At 39.8% G+C, this 18,306-nt stretch overlaps 1 protein-coding gene across 7 annotated transcripts in view; it reads right to left on the reverse strand.

Moving 5' to 3' along the window:
• The window catches only part of PTPRZ1 (protein tyrosine phosphatase receptor type Z1), a 332,340-nt gene that overhangs the window by 63,059 nt on the left and 250,975 nt on the right, over window positions 1–18,306 (reverse strand). For all 7 annotated transcript variants that reach the window (XM_077472626.1, XM_077472627.1, XM_077472625.1 and 4 more), the window contains 2 exons: window positions 11,994–12,138; window positions 2,583–2,674 (listed from right to left, as the gene is read on the reverse strand). In XM_077472626.1, coding sequence (XP_077328752.1) covers window positions 2,583–2,674; window positions 11,994–12,138 — 237 coding nt within the window. The remainder of the gene's footprint in view (window positions 1–2,582; window positions 2,675–11,993; window positions 12,139–18,306) is intronic.

The following is an 18,306-nucleotide window of genomic DNA, read 5'->3' on the forward strand; positions in this document are numbered from 1 at the left end:
GAAAGGGGTCTTAAAAAGTTTATATAGAAACATACATTGTAAAATAAGTAGTAAGAAATACATATTTTGTAGTGGATGACAGGTTATGTAGATATATAGAATTTATGTAGAAAGGTACATTACATACAGTGAATACCGAAAAAGTAAATTAATAGTTAAATAGTTAAAATTAGTTAAATTGCAGATTAACACTGAAAAATGTAAGGCTATGCACCTAGACTTTGGTAACAATGGTGCTCTATATACTATAAAATAAATAGAGCTGGGTAAACATCTATAGACAGATGTAACAATACTAAATAACTGTAAGTTAAGCAGCAGCTGGTAAAGGAAACCAAATCTTAACATACATTTATGTATAAAAAAAAATTAAACATATGAATATAATACTTGCTATGTCCAGTTATCAGATACAGTATCTCACAAAAGTGAGTACACCCCTCGCATTTTTGTAAATATTTTATTATATCTTTTCATGTGACAACACTGAAGAAATGACACTTTGCTACAATGTAAAGTAGTGAGTGTACAGCTTGTATAACAGTGTACATTTCTAAAAATAACTCAACACACAGCCATTAATGTCTAAACTGCTGGCAACAAAAGTGAGTACACCCCTAAGTGAAAATTTCCAAATTGGGCCCAGAGTATTTTGTGTGGCCAACAATTCTTTTCCAGCACTGCCTTAACCCTCTTGGGCATGCAGTTCACCAGAGCTTCACAGATTGCCACTGAAATCCTCTTTCACTCCTCCATGATGACATCATGGAGCTGGTGGATATTAGAGACCTTGCGCTCTGCCACCTTCTGTTTGAGGGTGCCTCACAGATGCTCAATAGGGTTTAGGTCTGGAGACATGCTTGGCCAGTCCATCACCATTACCCTTTAGCTTCTTTAGCAAGGCAGTGGCCGTCTTGGAGGTGTGTTTGGGGTTGTTATCATGCTGGAATACTGCCCTGTGGCCCAGTCTCCAAAGGGAGGTACATGTTGGCATTCATGGTTCCCTGACACACCCACCACCATGCTTGACTGTAGGCAAGACACACTTGTCTTTGAACTTCTCACCTGGTTACTGCCACACATGCTTGACACCAACTGAACCAAATAAATTAATCTTGGTCTCATCAGACCACAGGACATGGTTCCAATAATCCATGTCCTTAGTCTGGTTGTCTTCAGCAAACTGCAGGCTTTCTTGTGCATCATATTTAGAAGAGGCTTCCTTCTGGAATGACAGCCATGCAGACCAATTTGATGCAGTGTCTGCTGTATAGTCTGAGCACTGACAGGCTGACCCCCCACCCCTTCAACCTCTGCAGCAATGCTGGCAGCACTCATCCATCTATTTCCCAAGGACAACCTCTGGATATGATGCTGAACATGTGCACTCAACCTCTTTGGTAGACCATGGCGAGGTCTGTTCTGAGTGGAACCTGTCCTGTTAAACCACTGAATGGTCTTGGCCACCGTGCTGCAGCTCAGTTTCAGGGTCTCGGCAATCTTCCTATAGCCTAGGCCTTCTTTATGTAGAGCAACAATTCTTCTTGTTCAGATCCTCAGAGAATTCTTTGCCTTGAGGTGCCATGTTGAACTTCCAGTGACCAGTATGAGAGGGGAGGGAAAATGGCTAATTGGGCCCAATTTGGACATTTTCACATAGGGGTGTGCTCACTTATGTTGCCAGCAGTTTAGACATTAATGGCTGCACGTTGAGTTATTTTGAGGGGACAGAAAATGTACACTGTTATACAACTGTACACTCACTAATTTACATTGTAGCAAAGTGTAAAAAGTGTTGCCACATGAAAAGATATAATAAAATATTTACAAAAATGTGAGGGGTGTACTCACTTTCATGAGATACTGTATGTATAAATACTATATACTGCATCTAAGGCAGCAGTGTACTATAGTCATAGGAGTCCGAGACTTGGGATGGGAGGAGGAGCTCCACTATGGAAGTTGTTGAAGCCAAAATAATCTGTAAATAGAAAACCTGTGTACATGTAAAGATAATACAGATCCAGACTGTATTATTAAGGGGTTGTTACAGTTCAGGACAATCCTAATCCCCTGTAGAGTCTCCAATCAATAAGAGATGACTGTAGATACAGAAGAGGAGTCTGTGGGATTGTGGTGTAGGTGTTGATAGTCACAACCCTGCCTTGCTCTAACTTTTCTCAGAGTGTGGATTTATTGCTATCAAAGCTTCTGCTCATTCATACTACACTTTAAAAGTAACTGTATATGCTTCACACAGACTTTCTTTAGCCGTTTCCTCAGCTAAAAACAGACAAGACAGCTAAGATTTTTTTTTGCAATAGAAGCCACGGTTTAAATAATTCCAAGGCCTAGCTACTGCTCTTGTCTTCAATTTCTATTATCAGCACTGGTAGTAGTGTACTAGCTATGCTGACAGCCCTCTTGCTACCTGTCCTCGATTTAGGAGATATGCAAGTGGTCATGCTATACCCAAAATCCCCTACCCCTCTTCAGCTTATATACATTTAGAAAATCAACACAAAGCAATATACAGTTTTGCACAAGAAAACCGAAGTAGTACGCTATATCAGAACTCTTACCTGAAACAGGAAATACTGGAGCTGGAGGGCTGGAAATGACCCGTGGTGATGTGCTATCCTCCAAGTAAAAGTGGGCAGTCTGAAAGCATTTCCTGAAATATTATAAGCACTTTGTTATATAAATGCTGTGTAGGCTACAATAAAATCAGAAGAACCGCACTAAGTTCTGAATACACTTTTACTAGTAAGCTGACATGCAAAATGAGTTTTCCTATTTATAAATGATCCCTAAAGTAATACAAAATTATTATAGATAGCTTTTTAAATTACAATAATAGCTCAGATTACTAAATAATAATGATGGAATTACTCTAATACGTTTTTACCTTATTCTTATGACACATCTCTTAGCCTAAGAAAATTATAAAATATTAGAATAAATAATTCAGCTTTATGATTATATTAAAACTTTGTAAAAATTATTTTATCTCTTTAGTCTATTTGGATACACTTTTTTAAAGGGGATCTTCCATCAATGTGGCTTCTCAGCTTTTACATGATTTAATAAACATAGGAATAAATATTTTTTTTCAGCCATGCATTGAAAGCATGTTTAACATTGTCCTCCAATCATGTACTGGCATTCCAATGTGAATAATTGGGCTTGATATGAACATAGTTTTAACGACTAAAATATAAAGAATAATATTTTAATAAAAAACTCTCTACATGCAGTCTTCTAAAATATCTGCCTTCCACAGTATTCTGCTATCACCGTGAAAGCAAGAATTGTTAAATTCTACCCTAACTTTTGTGATGTCTGACAGAGAAGGTGGTTTCAGAAAGAGAGGTAGGCTACACCTGTCTGTGCACTGCACTGTCACTGGAGATCGTACGTCTAGATTACCTGTTTTAAGAAAAAAAACAGCAATCGCTGGCAGAATAAAATGGCTAGACTGTGTCCTTTTCACCCCAAGCTGTACATAGTATTGCACATAGTACGTAATGTAAGAATATACAATATGTATTTAGGTTGACATTCTAATAATTGTACACAATTATATATATGTATTGTATGTATCATATGTAATATGAAAATTAGGGTTTAGCCATAATCTTTTTTTTTTATTAGGTTTTTGCTGTGAACAAAAAAAAAACAGTTTGTATCTTTATATCAATCTACTGATGGCATTAATGAATGCATAACTTCAGGTCATTATTATCTTTTATACTATACTCTATTTGGTGACCATCATTCACATTGCTAATTAAAGCCACGACAATAGATATGTGAAGCCGGGCTGTGGGATTTACTGGGGTAAAATGAATTGCTCAAAATAAGCTACAACCCAGAAACGGTCCAATGGGTATCTCTGTGTTGTACAATGTGAACATGCTCTAGGAAGTAGCAAAAAATAAGAACCATTGAGCTAGAAATTGAGAGTTAATACAGCTTAGACTCTCAGGCAGCTGGAGCTCAAAGGCAGTAAATCAAGCCCATTGATTCTATCTATGATGTAAAACATGTATTTAAAGTGAACTGTTGATAAATAGTACCTTACTTTTTTAGCTTGTATTCAATTATGTTGTCTGTGCCCCACTGGGGAAATTTCCTTCCACTTCCTGTCCTATAGACTTTACAGGAAGAGAATAAAATCTCTTCAAAGTAAGGGCAAATGCCCCTTAGGCTGTTGTCACCAGAACAACCAGAAAATGTTCTAATGAGAACTATACAATCTTAGATTTCTCATCAATTTCTGTCCCTTTTTACAATGGTCACCAGAAAAAAAAAACTAAGAAAGTAAACCTGGCAGGAACCCTGATGGTAATAAAAGCCTTTTAGGGTTTTATCACTTCCGCAGTTTACACAAAAGTGAATAAAAAAAACGATTTGGCTATACGTAAACTTACAAGCTTTATCGTATGGAAGTGGCCTACTGAACTGGCAAAAGGGTTTTTGATAAAGAGTAAACAAAAAAAAAACCACAAGTATAAAGTTGAATGTTCTAAATATAACAAATACATTCAATGAACCCCTAGTTCTGTTCCAGGTCTCATCTTTAGTCACTCTGGCTGCAATCTGTAAAGGCAAAACTTCCTCACTGCTCACCCTTAGCCTGCGGAATGAAGAATTGCTTGGAACATGGAACGGTGAGGAAATTACCTCTAGGGCTTACTAAAGTGCAAAATACTCAAGCGCTGGTGTGGTAAAAAATACTCAAAAAATTAATACAAATAATAATAAAAGCTGCACCAAAATGTCAGTGATCCCTCACTCGTACAAATGTAAAAAACTATATAAATTATTAGTGCGCTAATATCAATACTCAATACTTGCGCCATAAAAATCAGTAATTATGTGAATAACTCGATAAAAAAATAACCGTATATGTGAATAAATGAATTAAATGTGAATTAAAAATAAATTAATTCTCCATAAATAAATACACCTTGTACATAAATAAATAAATATAAATATAAATTGATATTTCTTAATTAATGCCTTCCGTGCATATAAAAACCTCCTCCTAATGGAATATATGGATCCAGAATCTGATCACATACAGCTCCTGTATGTACACTTTAAACAGAACACGGATATCATATCTTAATTTTGTGGATATCACCGCATGGGAGTGTTCTGATTAAAGTGTAGATACAGGAGCTGTACGTGATCAGATTCTGGATCTATTTATTCCATCAGGAGGAGTTTTTTATATGCACGGAAGGCATTAATTAAGAAATATCAATTTATATTTATATTTATTTATTTATGTACAAGGTGTATTTATTTATTTAGAATTCATTTATTTTTAATTCACATTTAATTCATTTATTCACATGTACGGTTATTTTTTTATCAATTTATTCACATAATTACTGATTTTTATGGCACAAGTATTTATTGAGTATTGATATTAGTGCACAAATAATTTATATAATTTTTTTACCTCTAGGGCAGTGATGGCAAACCTTGGCACCCCAGATGTTTTGGAACTACATTTCCCCAAGATGCTCTTGCACTCTGCAGTGTAGTGGAGCATCATGGGAAATGTAGTTCCAAAACATCTGGGGTGCCAAGGTTCGCCATCACTGCTCTAGGGCTTCCTGTTCAAATTACTGACACTAACATTATTTCAGGTATTAAAATTATTATGGCAGAAGATTTACCAGTTACATTTGCCATACTAGAAAATAGGGCTTTACAATCAGTAGTTTTGGAAGGGAGTCCCAGGATTCACTTCCTCAATGTTCATTCCCTCCTAAAACTCTTCTCCAGCTAAAGCCCCTTTGCCAGTTCACCAAAAAAAGGTTGAAAATCTACTTAACCTTCAGGAAGTGATGGGTACTTTGCACATAAACTCTTGTGCAGACACCTACGCTTGGGCATTGGGTTGTCAGGAAGCCTGAAACACATCAGTGTCCAGCTCCAGTTATTTGCCCCCCCCCCCCCCCCTTTAGTAGACGTTTCTAATGCTGAAGCAAATTTGGGGTGGTGGCGCATGGCAATAGACCTAATACTCACTACCAACTTGCAATCAGTATACCAGTCTGCTTCCCTGATATGCTCTGATAGCACTTTTTTGAAAACAGGACTAAAGATATAATAACACAGGAACAACTGTTAACAATGGGGGAGATTAAATAAATGCAAAAAAAAAGCTGTTCACTTTGCAAGAGAATTTTCTCTTAGCTTAGTGATTGAGGTGAATCTCTGTTTATTTCCATCATCCACATCAGCCAAACTACTGTTTTTATTATTTTACCTGCAAGTGATTGAGTATTCTTTGCAAAGTGTATTTTCACCACATTCACTAAGCTGTAGGAAACTTCCCATTCAAATCGAAAAGCCTATCTGCCATTAGTATATAAATCCCAATGGGTCTAAGTGTGTCTCCATAGGGAATAATTGTAATCTCATACAAATAATGATTTTCTACATCAGACTGGTGTACGCAGTGTAAGTAAAGATTTTTAGTCAATGTGTGGTTATTGTAACTTTTTGCAAATGTACGTTGATTTAGTGAATTTGCACTTGACCCTTCTTAGAAAATGTGCTATGTAAATTGTATAAAATATTTGCTAATGAATGTGCAGCAAATGCACAATGAATATTTTGTGAATGTGACATTATGAAAAAAATGTGGGGTATGAAAAAAAACAAACATTTATTTTACATTTTCTTTTTTAGATAATAAACTGCTCTCCTGTTTAACTTAATTGTTTCCTTGATCAAAACATCCATATTACTAGTGTAATCATAACATAAACATTTTCCTTCTCTCTTCATTTCCTGAATACCCAAGAAAAGGATGAAATAGTTTGATAACTGCCATTATAGATTAAACATCATTCCATGTGCTACTCACGGATGAAGCTATGTACATAATCCCTGTCAATTAGGATGCAACTATATAAACTCAATGTACAACATCTGGTTTTGTGATTCTTGTAGGCAGGTATTTCCATCTGTTTCATATAAGAGGTGAACAACATCAGGCTTATGTGTTAAGTGTGAATTACTAATTATCACTTGATTAAAATGATGAAAGTGCTGATTGCTGGAAACACACAGATATACAGTAGTGCCCATCAATCAATAATGTAAAATATTACCAAATCTGCATATATCAAACAGACAAGTGTAATTGAGACTGATGATGCATGAGTGAAAATTCGAAGTGTCTGCATAGACTATGCTCACATCAAGGACCACCAACAATGTAGAGTTTTTCATTGTTATAAACACCATATGATATCATTTTCTGCTTGGCTGGACCAGAAGCAAAAAAGAAAAATGCTAATAAACTTGTTTTGTTTTTTTTGTTGGACTCTAGCATTATAAAACAGCAGCACATCTTGAATTGTTTTAGTGCAAGTACTGCTTTAATTTAGCATTTTCTGCTGCCTTTCTAATGGAAGAAGCTGTGTTAATGCAAAAAAATAAAAAAATAAAATAAAAGCATGATCGAAATCTCTCCGGTGGGTAATAAAGAAATCCTTCCTGATCCCCTAAGCCCTTGTACACACGATCGGACATTCCGACAACAAAATCCATCGGAATTTGTGTTGCATACACATGGTCGGACAAAGTTGTCGGAAAATCCGATCATTCAGAACGGGATGACGTTATTTCGTTATGACGGGACTACATTCAGGCTAGTAGCCAATAACTTTAGTCTAGGAATTTGATCTGAGCATGCGTGGCACTTTGTCCGATCGGAATTCTCTACAAACGATGGGACAAAGTCCCATTGGACCATGTTGTGGGAAAATTTTATAGACCAGCTCTAAAACTTTGTCGGTCGGATATTCCGACAGAAACAGTCCGATGGAGCCCACACACTGTCGGATTATCCGACAACACGGTCCTATCGGACATTTTCTGTCGGAATGTCCGACCATGTGTACAAGGGCTAAGAGGCAATGGGATATTCCCTGCATTCATTACCCCTGGCATTATCTCTAAAAATTTGTATCCAGTGATAATTTGTACATTTAGGAATGCATCCACCTCTTTTTTAAAACAATCTACTGAGCTGGTCAGAACTCATTCTTGAGGGAGTCCATTGTATATTTTCACAGCTCTTAATGTGACAAAGCTGTTCTTTATATGAAGGGTAAATCTTTTTTTCCTTCAGATGTAAAAAGTGCCCCTTGTCCTCTGTAATGACATGTTGATCATATCTCTCTTTAGGCTGTGTTCATACTAGAGCGAATTGGATGTAAGTTTCCCCACATCCAATTCAAACAGCAGGAGATCGTGACCATCTCTCTATGGAGCCGGTCCACATATCTCCACAGCGGCTCCGGTGTGATTTGCACAGGAGCGCTGTGAGTCTTTTGGTCCCTTTCAGGTCCATCTTTCGGTCCCTTTCAGGTCCGAATTCAGGCAAAAATTTTGGCTCAAATCGGACCCAAAAACGGTGGACGAGGACGCCCGGTCTCCTGCAGTGAGCCGCTATGTGCTCATATGTGAATCCGGCTTCAATCTCCTCCTCTTAAGAGAGAATACATTTTGTTCAGATACTCTTTCCTCATAGCTCAGCTTCTCCATGCCTCTTATCAGTTTGGTTGCTGTTCTCTGAACTTTCTCCAGTTCTCCAATGTCCTTTATGTGAACTGGTGCCCAAAAATGAACTGCATATTCTACTTACTATTATCTAGGACTTGATTAGGACTATTGATTAGGACTATTGATTTGTGTAGGGGCGAAATGATCTCTCTCTCTGGAGTCTATACCACTTTTAATGTAAGAAAGTATTTTGCTAGCTTTAGAAACTGCAGCTTGGCATTGCATGCTATTATTAAAGGATAATTTCACCTTTGGAACATGTTACATGTTTAACTTGTATTTAGGGTGGAGCATGTAACATGTCCCAGTTCCTGTCTCCTCTCCCCCTGATCCCCCTTCCCCATGACACTGGGCAGGGGATCTTCTCTTGCACCCACTGTCAGAATTTGAAAACAGAGTGGCAGTGCGTGGGCTCGACCCACACGGCCACATTACTTCACACTACGTCACAGAATTCAACCTCCATGATTAATGGCTTGTAGTTCTCAATGAACTGCGCGGGTGCTGGGGAGTGTCTCTGTTCTTCCTGCCATTCGATAACTGTATGTCCCTACAAGATATGGGCAGACAGCTGTACCGAGTGTCTGCAGGATCCTGGCATTGCACCAATGATCTGCTTTTCATAGATGCAATGGCTTACAGACTGCAGAGTAAAAAACAAATTAATGCACACATTACCTGCAAAAAGATTTGCATTTGCTATTTTTGTTGTAAAAAGGGAATTTATCCCTTAAAGCTGAACCCCCTGGCAAATTTTGTCCTGCTCGTTTTTGTCTAGGGGATTAAAGAGCCAAGATATACTCACCTAATTCTCTGATCCTCCCAGCGCAAGAACTGACCATGCAGTTCCTGCCCCCCACCCAGCCATCTAGCGGTCTTGTGCAGTTGACTGTTCCTGACGTCATCACATCCACAGACTGGCTCTGGATGTGAAGAAGTGAGGAACAGTCCACCACTTGGTGTGGGGGAGGGCCATTTTCCGAGAAATTAAGGATTGGGCATTTATAGGCTCTGTGTTCACTCCTAAACAAAACGGTTAACTCATGCAGTGTGGGCCTGAGCCCCACTGCATGGAATTTTTTTTTATCTGGATTTGGAATTTAAAGGGGTTGTAAACGCTCATGTTTTCACCTTAATGCATCCTATGCATTAAGGTGAAAAAACTTCTGACACTGTCCAACCCCCTTAGCCCCCCCCCCCCGTTTTACTCACCTGAGCCTGTTCGTTCCCTCAGCTAAGACGCGCTCTTCCTCTCTACCCGTTGTCTCGGCTCTGGATTGGATAGATCGATAGCAGTTTAGCCATTGGCTCCCGCTGCTGTGAATCAAATCCAATGACGCGGGCGCCGGGGCGTGAATACACGCAGAAGCAGGACTCGTCAGCACGCTCGCACGGGTGTCCACCAAGGAAAGCACTTCTCCAATGTGGAAATCTGTTGCGGGGAGGAGCTACCAGCACCGCCGGGGGACCCCAGAAGAGGACGATCAGGGTCACTCTGTGAAAACCAAACTGCACAGTGGAGGTAAGTATGACTTTTTTTTTTTAAACAAGGGTTTACAAACCCTTTACATCTAAGATCTACCAGAACACCCAGATCATTTTCCACCATTGACTCCCCCAGCTGTTCTCCCCCTAGTACATATAATGCATGCATCTTTTTAGCCAAGTGCATAGCTTTACATTTATCCACATTAACCCCTTCCCGACCAGCCGCCATAGTTGTACTGCGGCAGGTTGGCTCCCCTGGGAGAACAGATGTAGCTTTACGTTGATTCACCTTTTGACCACTAGGGGGTGCGTGCGCAGCACTAGAAGCACGACGGCAGAGCTGATGTGTGGGGTCATTGCGACCACCGGGCACCCACGATCACTCCACACAGACAGAATGGAGATCTATCAATGTAAACAGACAGATCTCCGTGCTGTCAGGGGTGGGGAGAGCAATCTGTTGTTCATGCTATGTATGAACAACGATCAGTCTCCTCATCCAGTCAGTCCCCTCCCTCCACAGTTAGAATCACTCCCTAGGGAACACAGTTAACCCCTTCCCTGCCAGTGACATTTACACAGTAATCAGTGCATTTTTATATCACTGATCGCTGTATAAATGCCAATGGTCCCAAAAATGTGTCAAAGGTGTCCGATCTGTCCACCATAATGTCGCAGTCCCGATAAAAATGCTGATCACTGCCATCACTACTAAAAAAAGATAATAAAAATGCCATAAATCTTTCCCCTATTTTGTAGATGCTATAGCTTTTGCGCAAACCAATCAATATACACTTATTGTGATTTTTATACCCACTCTTGTTCATAGAGCAAAAAATAAAAAATACAGAAATGATCAAATACCACCAAAAGAAAGCTTATTGTTTTGGGGTACAATGTTGCAATGGTCAGTTAAAGCGTCACAGTGCCATATCGCAAAAAATGGCCTGGTCATCGAGCAGCCAAATCTTCCAGGGCTGAAGTGGTTAAACCTCATTTGCCACATAGTTGCCCGATTAAATAGTGCATTGAGGGTGTCTTGTAAGTTGGAGACATACTGAAAGGACAAAATTCTACAGCATAGCTTGGTGTCATCTGCAAACAATGAAATGGTACTTTTAATCCCAAAGCCTAAATCATTTATAAGTATATTAAAAAGTAAGGGTCCCAACACTGAACTTTGGGGTACAGCACTAATAACCTTAGACCGTTCAGAGTATGAATCATTATTCACTACTCTCTCAAAATGGTCTTGTCTATCCATTTACAAATTGAATTTTCCAATTTTGTAGACTTTAATTAACACATTAGCCATGTGTGAGGAACTGTGTCAAATGCTTTGGCATAATCCTGGTATCCAGGACTTAGTGAGGGAGAGGAAGTGGCAGCACTCTGAGGCAGTTGTGTTCATTTAGCCTGGTAGCTTCCTGATGGAAGGAGAAAGAAGAATCAAGATCTTATCAGTGTGCTGCTATCCCTTATTTGTCCAATAATAGAGAGGGGCAGAGTCTAGAGCTGTCTCTATTGCTTAGCTGCAGTGTAGTTTACAGACAGATCTCAAATAGTTCAGAACCTGTCTGCCCTTTCTAGTAGGGTTTTAAGATAGCAGTACAAATAAAATAACATAGCGAGTCCAGTGCTAATTTTTCACTTTCCTCAACTATCCGGTAGGGGTGACTGGTTAAACAGAATTACAAATCTTTAGCAAGTAAGACATTGAACATAGATGAAGCTCATTTTTATATTTAGCTGCTTCCCTGAAGCTTAGTTTGTTTTCTACCTCATTTTTATTTTTATTCATGTGCTTGCATTGCGTATGTATATGCTTTAGAAAATATTGTTTACAACTTATTTACACTTTTTATTCAAGGCTTTTACATACATAGGTAAGAAACCAGAATACTTACCGCCAGTATATTAGAATACCAACAAGAACCACAAGACAAATAAAGGTCAAGGATGACACGATCACAAGTGGTATAATTGTCTTCTCTCGTGATTCCAGACCTTCTGCTAGACCAACACGAGACTCATGGCTACTATTACTTGCCTCTGTAGTCAGAGAAAATGGAAATCATCCGTATTTATATAGCAGCAGAAATACATTGTCAAACATGTTTGTGTGTAGGTAGATTTATCGAGCAGTGAAAACACTTATCTTTCTAGGAGTAAAGTAACAATTGTATTGAATGTTCTCACTCCTCAGTAAATAACTCTTAACTTAAAGATGTTTGCTTGTTTGAGTGTCTAATGTTTTCATATCAGGACAGTGGGGAGTATTGGATTTTGTGACTGTTTTTTTTCTACTTACCTTCTTCTACAAACATAACAGAAATACACACACTTTTAAATATTGTGTAAGTTACTATGCTACCATACTATGCTAGTATGAGAAACAATTGATAATATGACATTTAAATGGGGTGGTGTTAGGTACACTGCTATCCTGGATAGAAGGATTATACTAGATTTATCCAAATGACATTACCCTTGCTGTAAATAAGGGTGCTCTAAAGTAGCACATAGGTGACATAAAAGGTCCTTGCACAATAAAAAGACATAACTAAAATACAATTTTCTCAGATTGTATCAAAACAATGTTCAAAAAACACTGGCTTATGGATTTTATCATAAATAGGCACCTCAACATAACTCTACTCTGTTATTCTTTTTACCACTGTTTCTCCTGTTTATCTTGTGTTGTTATAAGCCATTTCAGAACAAGACAGCTTACATGCCATGCCTTGTAAAAGGCTTTTTCTGCTGCATATTAGAAACAATCCCATATGTTTAAATTCAGTCTATATTTAATTCAAATTATAATACATATACACTATATATAGGAGTTGGCATGTTCTACCTGTGCCTGCATGGGTTTCCTCCCCTACTCCAAAGACATGCTGGTAGGTTAATTGGTTTCTGTCTAAATTGGCCCTAGTATGTGAATGTGAGTTAGGGACCTTAGATTGTAAGCTCCTTGAGGATAGGGACCGATGTGAATGTACAATGTATATATAAAGCACTGCGTAAATTGACAGCGCTATATAAGTACCTTAAATAATAATAATATATTACCAAAAGTATTGGGAGGCTTGCCTTTAGAAGCACATGAACTTTAATGGCATCCCAGTCTTAGTCCGTAGGGTTCAACACTGAGTTGGCCTACCCTTTGCAACTAGAACAGTTTCATCTCTTCTGGGAAGGCTGTCCACAAGGTTTAGGAATGTTTGACCATCTTCCAGAAGTGCATATGTGAGGTGTGGATGAGAAGGCCTGGCTTGCAGTCTCTGCTCTAATTCAACCCAAAGGTGTTCTATCAGGTTGAGGTCAGTCAAGTTCCTCCCCCCCAAAATCACTCATCCATGTCTTTATTGACCTTGATTTGTGCACTGGTCCAAATCATTTTGTGGAGGGAGGATTATGGTGTCGGGTTGTTTTTCAGGGTTGGACTTGGCCCCTCTTAAGGCACCAGCATATTTTGGACAGTTTCATGCTTCCAATTTTGTGGGAACAGTTTGGGGTGACCCTTCCTGTTCCGACATGACAGCACACCAGTGCACAAAGCAAAGTCCATTAAGACATGGATGAGCATGTTTGGGGTGGAGGAACCTGACTGGCCTGGACAGAGTCCTGACCTCAACAAAATAGAACATCTTTGGGGTGGCTTAGAGACTGTGATCCAGGTCTTTTCGTCCACATCAGTGCCTGACCTCACAAATGCACTTCTGGAAGAATGGTCAAACATTCCCATAGACACACTCCTAAACCTTGTGGACAGCCTTCCCAGAAGAGTTGAAGCTGTTATAGTTGCAAAGGGTGGGCCAGCCTGATATTTGAACCCTACAAACTAAGACTGGGATAGCATTAAAGTTCATGTGTGTGTAAAGGTAGGCATCTCAATATTTTTGGCAATACAGTGTATATGAGATATACTTTGCTTGTTTTTGTTTTGGCTATTTGCATAAAGCAGTTGTACTTTGATTATTTCAAAAAATAAAATTTAAAATAATGTGCATGAAAACTACAAGATGCTTTTAGATATGCCTTCCTGGTCTCTGTTCTGGCTCTATGGGACACCCTTTTTAATGGAATTAGGCCTGTTATCATGCTGTTTTTGTGACACATATACTGTAATCATGCAAGCCAAAACTAGAACTCTTGTTAGTTTTAAACCCACCTAATTTATAACCATATTCTCTATAAACACCCTGTTACACCTTGATGATACATAGTTTTGGGAAAGTCTCAAGTCCAGATTTTTTCATTTTGGACTATTGGCAAGTCAATTTCAAGCTCACCCAAGCACATATAATTTACCTTATAGCTCAACACTGGTCACAATCTCTATTGCCCATGTTTATAAAACAATATATATTGTTCTAGACAGAGCACAAAGGGGTTAAAACTTTGTCAGGATTTTATTGCCCAGTGTCCATATTGAGCAGGACTGGCCTTACTTTCTATCAGCAAAGAAAGTGATAGGAAATCCCTCCAACGGGGACATAAATAAAATCTAAATTTTTAGTAGTGCAAGGAAGAGTTAGAGCTCCTTACAATGTCTTTATTGCTGTCCATGACTTGGAGGTGTCAGAATGGAAAATATTCCTAATTTGACTCCTCCATGTAGTGACAAGGAATGGTCTCTCATTTCTGCATCCTTATCTTAAATTATCCCTATGGGCCAAAACCATCGAAACATACCAATTCTCCAAATCCAATAACACTTTTCAAATAGATACATTGCAACGCTCTAAAACAAGGAACATATGTTGAAAAAGAATCCTGTGTTTAAAAATCTTCACACATAGTATAAGAAATGTTACAGAACATCAACCCCATCAAATATATTTCCAAACAATGATGTCTCTACCGCACATTGTCATTATGGTGCCAATTATCCACAGGCAAGAATCCAATGCATTTCAGTCAAATGGGCTTCTTCAGGTAAAAAGGGGGCTCTGATTAGTTCTCAATCCAAAGTAAGGCAGGTCAAGGCCACTAGGACCATGCTGCACATATATAGAAGTTAAAACAGAGGAGAAGTCACAGGAAATGTGGGTGGAAAATCAAAACCCTCATGGGATGCTTATGATGACGTGCTTTGTCAGGATTTTTCAATCAACTTGTTTGCAACCATCAAATAATTTCTCTGACCATAAAGACTACTGTGGCCAGGACAATCTTTATTACAAGTTCAATCCCAGTTGTTATGTGTGGGTTTACCTTGGATTGAGAACTAATCAAAACATATTGCCCCCTTTCTCCCCAGGTGAAGCCAGTTTTAGCAAAACGCATTGGGTTTTTGCCTGTGGATTATTCATTGATATTGAAGTGATTGTAAAGTCTTGTTTATTTTTTCAATAAAGATAACAAACATGTTATACTTACGTGCTCTGTGCAGTAGACATGTGCAGAGTAAAATATTTCGTTTCGGAATTTCGTTTTCGTCTGAAAACTTAATTTATTTAGTTACTCCCGAAATTCGTTTTTATTTATTTCGTTTTTCGTTCAAAAATTGCATTCGTCCGCAAATCCACATGAATCACGGTCGAATCTGTCTTTGAAGGCTTATGGTGTCTGTCGAATGTATAAAGAAGATTCGACGGAGCTAGTATATAGCATACTTTAGAACCCTATTAAAGTCTATGGGACTCCAACGTTCAAAATCTAAAGTGCTCATTTTAAAGGCTAATTTGCAAGTTACTGTCCTAAAAAGTGTTTGGGGACCTGGGTCCTGCCCCAGGGGACATGGATCAATGCAAAAAAAAGTTTTAAAAACGGCCGTTTTTTCGGGAGCAGTGATTTTAATAATGATTAAAGTGAAACAATAAAAGTGTAATATTCCTTTAAATTTCGTAGGGGGGGGTTTTCTATAGTATGCCTGTGAAGGGGCGCATGTTTCCCGTGCTTAGAATTGTCCCTGCACAAAGTGTCATTTATGCAGGAAAAAAAGTCCTTTAAAATCACTCGCAGCTATTATGAATTGTCGGCTCCGTAATACAGAGAACACTCATTGAAAGTCATTGATAAAAAAATAAATAAATAAATAAAAAAAAAAAAGCGTGGGGGTCCCCCAAATTCAATTACCAGGCCCTTCAGGTCTGGTATGGATATTAAGGGGAACCCTGCCTCAAATTTAAGAAAAAATTTGACGTGGGGTTCCCCCTAAATATCCATAACCAGACCCTTCAGGTCTGGTATGGATATTAAGGGGAACCCCGCGTCAAATTTAAAAAAAAAATTGACGTGGGGTTCCCCCTAAAAATCCATACCAGACCCTTTATCCGAGCACGCAACCTGGCAGGCCGCAGGAAAAGAGGGGGGGACGAGAGAGCGGCCCCCCTCCCTCCTGAACCGTGCAAGGCCACATGCCCTCAACATTGGGAGGATGCTTTGGGGGTCTGTGACCCCTCAAAGCACCTTGTCCCCATGTTGATGAAGACAAGGGCCTCATCCCCACAACCCTGGCCGGTGGTTGTGGAGGTCTGCGGGCGGGGGGCTTATCAGAATCTGGAAGCCCCCTTTAACAAGGGGACCCCCAGATCCCGGCCCCCCCCTGTTTGAAATGGTAAGGGGGTACAAAAGTACCCCTACCATTTCACAAAGAAAGTGTAAAAAATGGTTAAATAAAACAAACACACTTTTGAAAAATTCCTTTATTAAAAATAAAAAAATTAAAAAAAGATTCCAGCGGCGGTAATCCACTCTTGCTATCCAGCGACGGACGGTCATCTCTCCAGCGATGTCTCATCTCATCCAGCGCAGCGATCCATCCTTCTGTCTCCGTGAAGGAGACACTGCAAGGATTCCGGCGGATGACGTTTCTTATATACGGAGGGCGGGGCCACCCGTCACCTGACCCCACCCCCTCTGACGCAAGGGGAAACCCGGGGTTCCCCGTGACGTATGGGTGACCCCGCCCCTCTCTGATGTAACGGAAACCTGCCTGTGTTACATCAGAGGGGTGCGGGGTCACCCATACGTCACAGGGAACCCCGGGTTTCCCCTTGCGTCAGAGGGGGGCGGGGTCAGGTGACGGGTGGCCCCGCCCTCCGTATATTAGAAACGTCAGCCGCCGGAATCCTTGCAGTGTCTCCTCCACGGAGACAGAAGAAGGACAGAGGATTCGCTGCGCTGGATGAGATGAGACATCGCTGGAGAGATGACCGTCCGTCGCTGGATAGCAAGAGTGGATTACCGCCGCTGGAATCTTTTTTTTATTTTTTTATTTTTAATAAAGGAATTTTTCAAAAGTGTGTTTGTTTTATTTAACCATTTTTTACACTTTCTTTGTGAAATGGTAGGGGTACTTTTGTACCCCCTTACCATTTCAAACAGGGGGGGGGCCAGGATCTGGGGGTCCCCTTGTTAAAGGGGGCTTCCAGATTCTGATAAGCCCCCCGCCCGCAGACCTCCACAACCACCGGCCAGGGTTGTGGGGATGAGGCCCTTGTCTTCATCAACATGGAGACAAGGTGCTTTGAGGGGTCACAGACCCCCAAAGCATCCTCCCAATGTTGAGGGCATGTGGCCTGGTACGGTTCAGGAGGGAGGGGGGGCCGCTCTCTCGTCCCCCCCTCTTTTCCTGCGGCCTGCCAGGTTGCGTGCTCGGATAAAGGGTCTGGTATGGATTTTTAGGGGGAACCCCACGTCAATTTTTTTTTAAATTTGACGCGGGGTTCCCCTTAATATCCATACCAGACCTGAAGGGCCTGGTAATTGAATTTTTTTATTTATTTATTTATTTTTTTATCAATGACTTTCAATGAGTGTTCTCTGTATTACGGGAGCCGACAATTCATTATAGCTGCGAGTGATTTTAAAGGACTTTTTTTCCTGCATAAATGACACTTTGTGCAGGGACAATTCTAAGCACGGGAAACATGCGCCCCTTCACAGGCATACTATAGACAACCCCCCCCTACGAAATTTAAAGGAATATTACACTTTTATTGTTTCACTTTAATCATTATTAAAATCACTGCTCCCGAAAAAACGGCCGTTTTTAAAACTTTTTTTTGCATTGATCCATGTCCCCTGAGGCAGGACCCGGGTCCCCAAACACTTTTTAGGACAGTATCTTGCAGAATCTTTTCTCTCTGTCAAATCTTTTTTCTCTGTCGAATATTTTCTCTATATAATCTTGGACTAATAGAGGTAAGGTTAGGCACATTCGAACACAGGTTCTATAGACACAGATTGTTCAGAGTCATGTCGAAT

This window comes from Lithobates pipiens, unplaced genomic scaffold (genome assembly GCF_037356315.1).
Source record: "Lithobates pipiens isolate NorthernLeopardFrog02 unplaced genomic scaffold, aLitPip1_a1.2 Scaffold_8, whole genome shotgun sequence".
NCBI classification, from domain to species: Eukaryota; Metazoa; Chordata; class Amphibia; order Anura; family Ranidae; genus Lithobates; species Lithobates pipiens.